This window comes from Camellia sinensis, chromosome 9 (genome assembly GCF_055761805.1).
Source record: "Camellia sinensis isolate YWXY chromosome 9, ASM5576180v1, whole genome shotgun sequence".
NCBI lineage: Eukaryota > Viridiplantae > Streptophyta > Magnoliopsida > Ericales > Theaceae > Camellia > Camellia sinensis.
The window spans coordinates 104409473-104411262 of NC_138969.1; the positions used below are offsets into that span (position 1 = coordinate 104409473).

General features: G+C 35.7%; 1 protein-coding gene across 1 annotated transcript; it reads left to right on the plus strand.

Annotated features, from left to right (window-relative positions):
• Positions 1–1097: 1097 nt before the first annotated feature.
• LOC145799664 (uncharacterized) lies at positions 1098–1556 on the plus strand. The gene has a single exon (XM_082889273.1). The coding sequence runs from the start codon at positions 1098–1100 to the stop codon at positions 1554–1556; it is 459 nt and encodes a 152-aa protein (XP_082745399.1).
• Positions 1557–1790: the final 234 nt, after the last annotated feature.

Consider the following 1790-nt stretch of genomic DNA (forward strand, 5'->3'; position numbering starts at 1 on the left):
GGCTTAGATATTTTCAAAAATTGACATGAGATCGAGATATCATCAGTTGAAGGTAAGGGCTGAAGATATTGGAAAGGCATCCTTCTAAACTAGGTATAGACATTATGAATTTTAGTTATGCCTTTTAGAGTTACAAATGCACCCTCAGCATTCAAGGATTTGATGAAAAAAATGTTTAAACCCTTTTTAGATGAATTCATTATTGTGTTTATTGATAACATTTTGATCTATTCAAAAAGTAAAAATGACCATGAACTATATTTGAGAATAACCTTCCAGACATTTACGCTGTGTTTGGTTGGAGGATTTGAGGAGGGATTTGGAAAGGGAAAGGGAAAAGGTAGGTAAAATGTGAATAAAATATACTTATATTTCACTTAGTTTCACATACCTTTTCTCTTTCCTTTTCAAAATCCTTTCCCAAATCTCCCAACCAAACACACTGTTAGGGAAAAACAATTGTATGAGAAATTCAAAAAGTGTGAATTCTGGTGAGATAAGATTGCATTTTTGGGACATGTCGTTGATAAACACAGTATTTCTGTTGACCCTTAGAAGATAGAAAAAATTATTGATTGGCCTACTCCAACTAATGTAACTGAGGTCTACAGTTTTACGGGATTGGCAGGTTATTATCGGAGATTTGTTAAAGACTTCTCAAAAATTGTTATACCATTGACCCAATTGATTCGAAAAGAGGAACCATTTGTGTGGACAAAACAGAGGGAATCAGCTTTTCAAGAACTGAAAATAAGATTGACCACAGCTCCAATCCTTACTATACCCTCGGGTACTGAAGGATTTGTCATTTATAGTGACGCATCTTATCAGGGTTTGGGTTATGTTCTAATCTAGAATGGCGCAATGATTGCATATGCCTCTACCCAACACGCGACTTAGAGCTTGTCACAGTTATGTTTGCATTGAAAATATGGTGACATTACTTGTATGGGGTTAAATGTGAACTGTACATAGATCATAAAAACTTGGAGTACTTTTTCATGCATAAGGAATTAAACATGCGACAGAGGTGATGGCTTGAAGTGATCAAAGGCTATGATCTACAAATTCATCACCACCCAGGTAATGCCAATACCATGGTAGATGTGCTTAGTAGAAAGAATGTGGGAGGTTTATCCCATTTACTTACAGATCACAAAAAGCTTCTACAAGAATTTGAAAAACTTGAAATAGAAGTGGTGCCTTTTGAACAAAATGGATCGATAGCCGCAATGTCCGCACAACCGGCAATTATCGAAGAGATCAAACAAAAGAAAATAAATGATGAGTTTCTGAAGAAGATTGGTGATGAGTTTGAAGCTAAACCTAAATTGGGATTCACAATTGAGGACTCAATATTAAAATTTCAAGGGAGACTTTGTGTTCTTAATGATACAAAACTAAAAAGAAGAATTCTAGAAGAAGCTCATAAGTCAATGTTTGCTATGCACCCGAGGAATACTAAAATGTATCAAGATTTGAAGTTAGTGTATTGGCGGCCCAATATGAAACAAGAGATTGCTGAATTCAACTCCAAATGCTTACAATGTCAATAAGTAAAAGCGGAGCATTAGAAAGCAACGGGCTTGCTTCAGTCCCTCCCTATTCCAAAATGGAAATGGGACCACGTAACCATGGACTTCATCATCGGTCTACCTTGAACATCTAGAGGTATGAATGCTATTTGGGTTATAGTTGATAGTTTGACAAAGTTTGCTCATTTTCTTGCTGTGAAAACCTCATTTAATGCCTATAGACTTTCCACCATTTACATTGATAAGATTATGCAT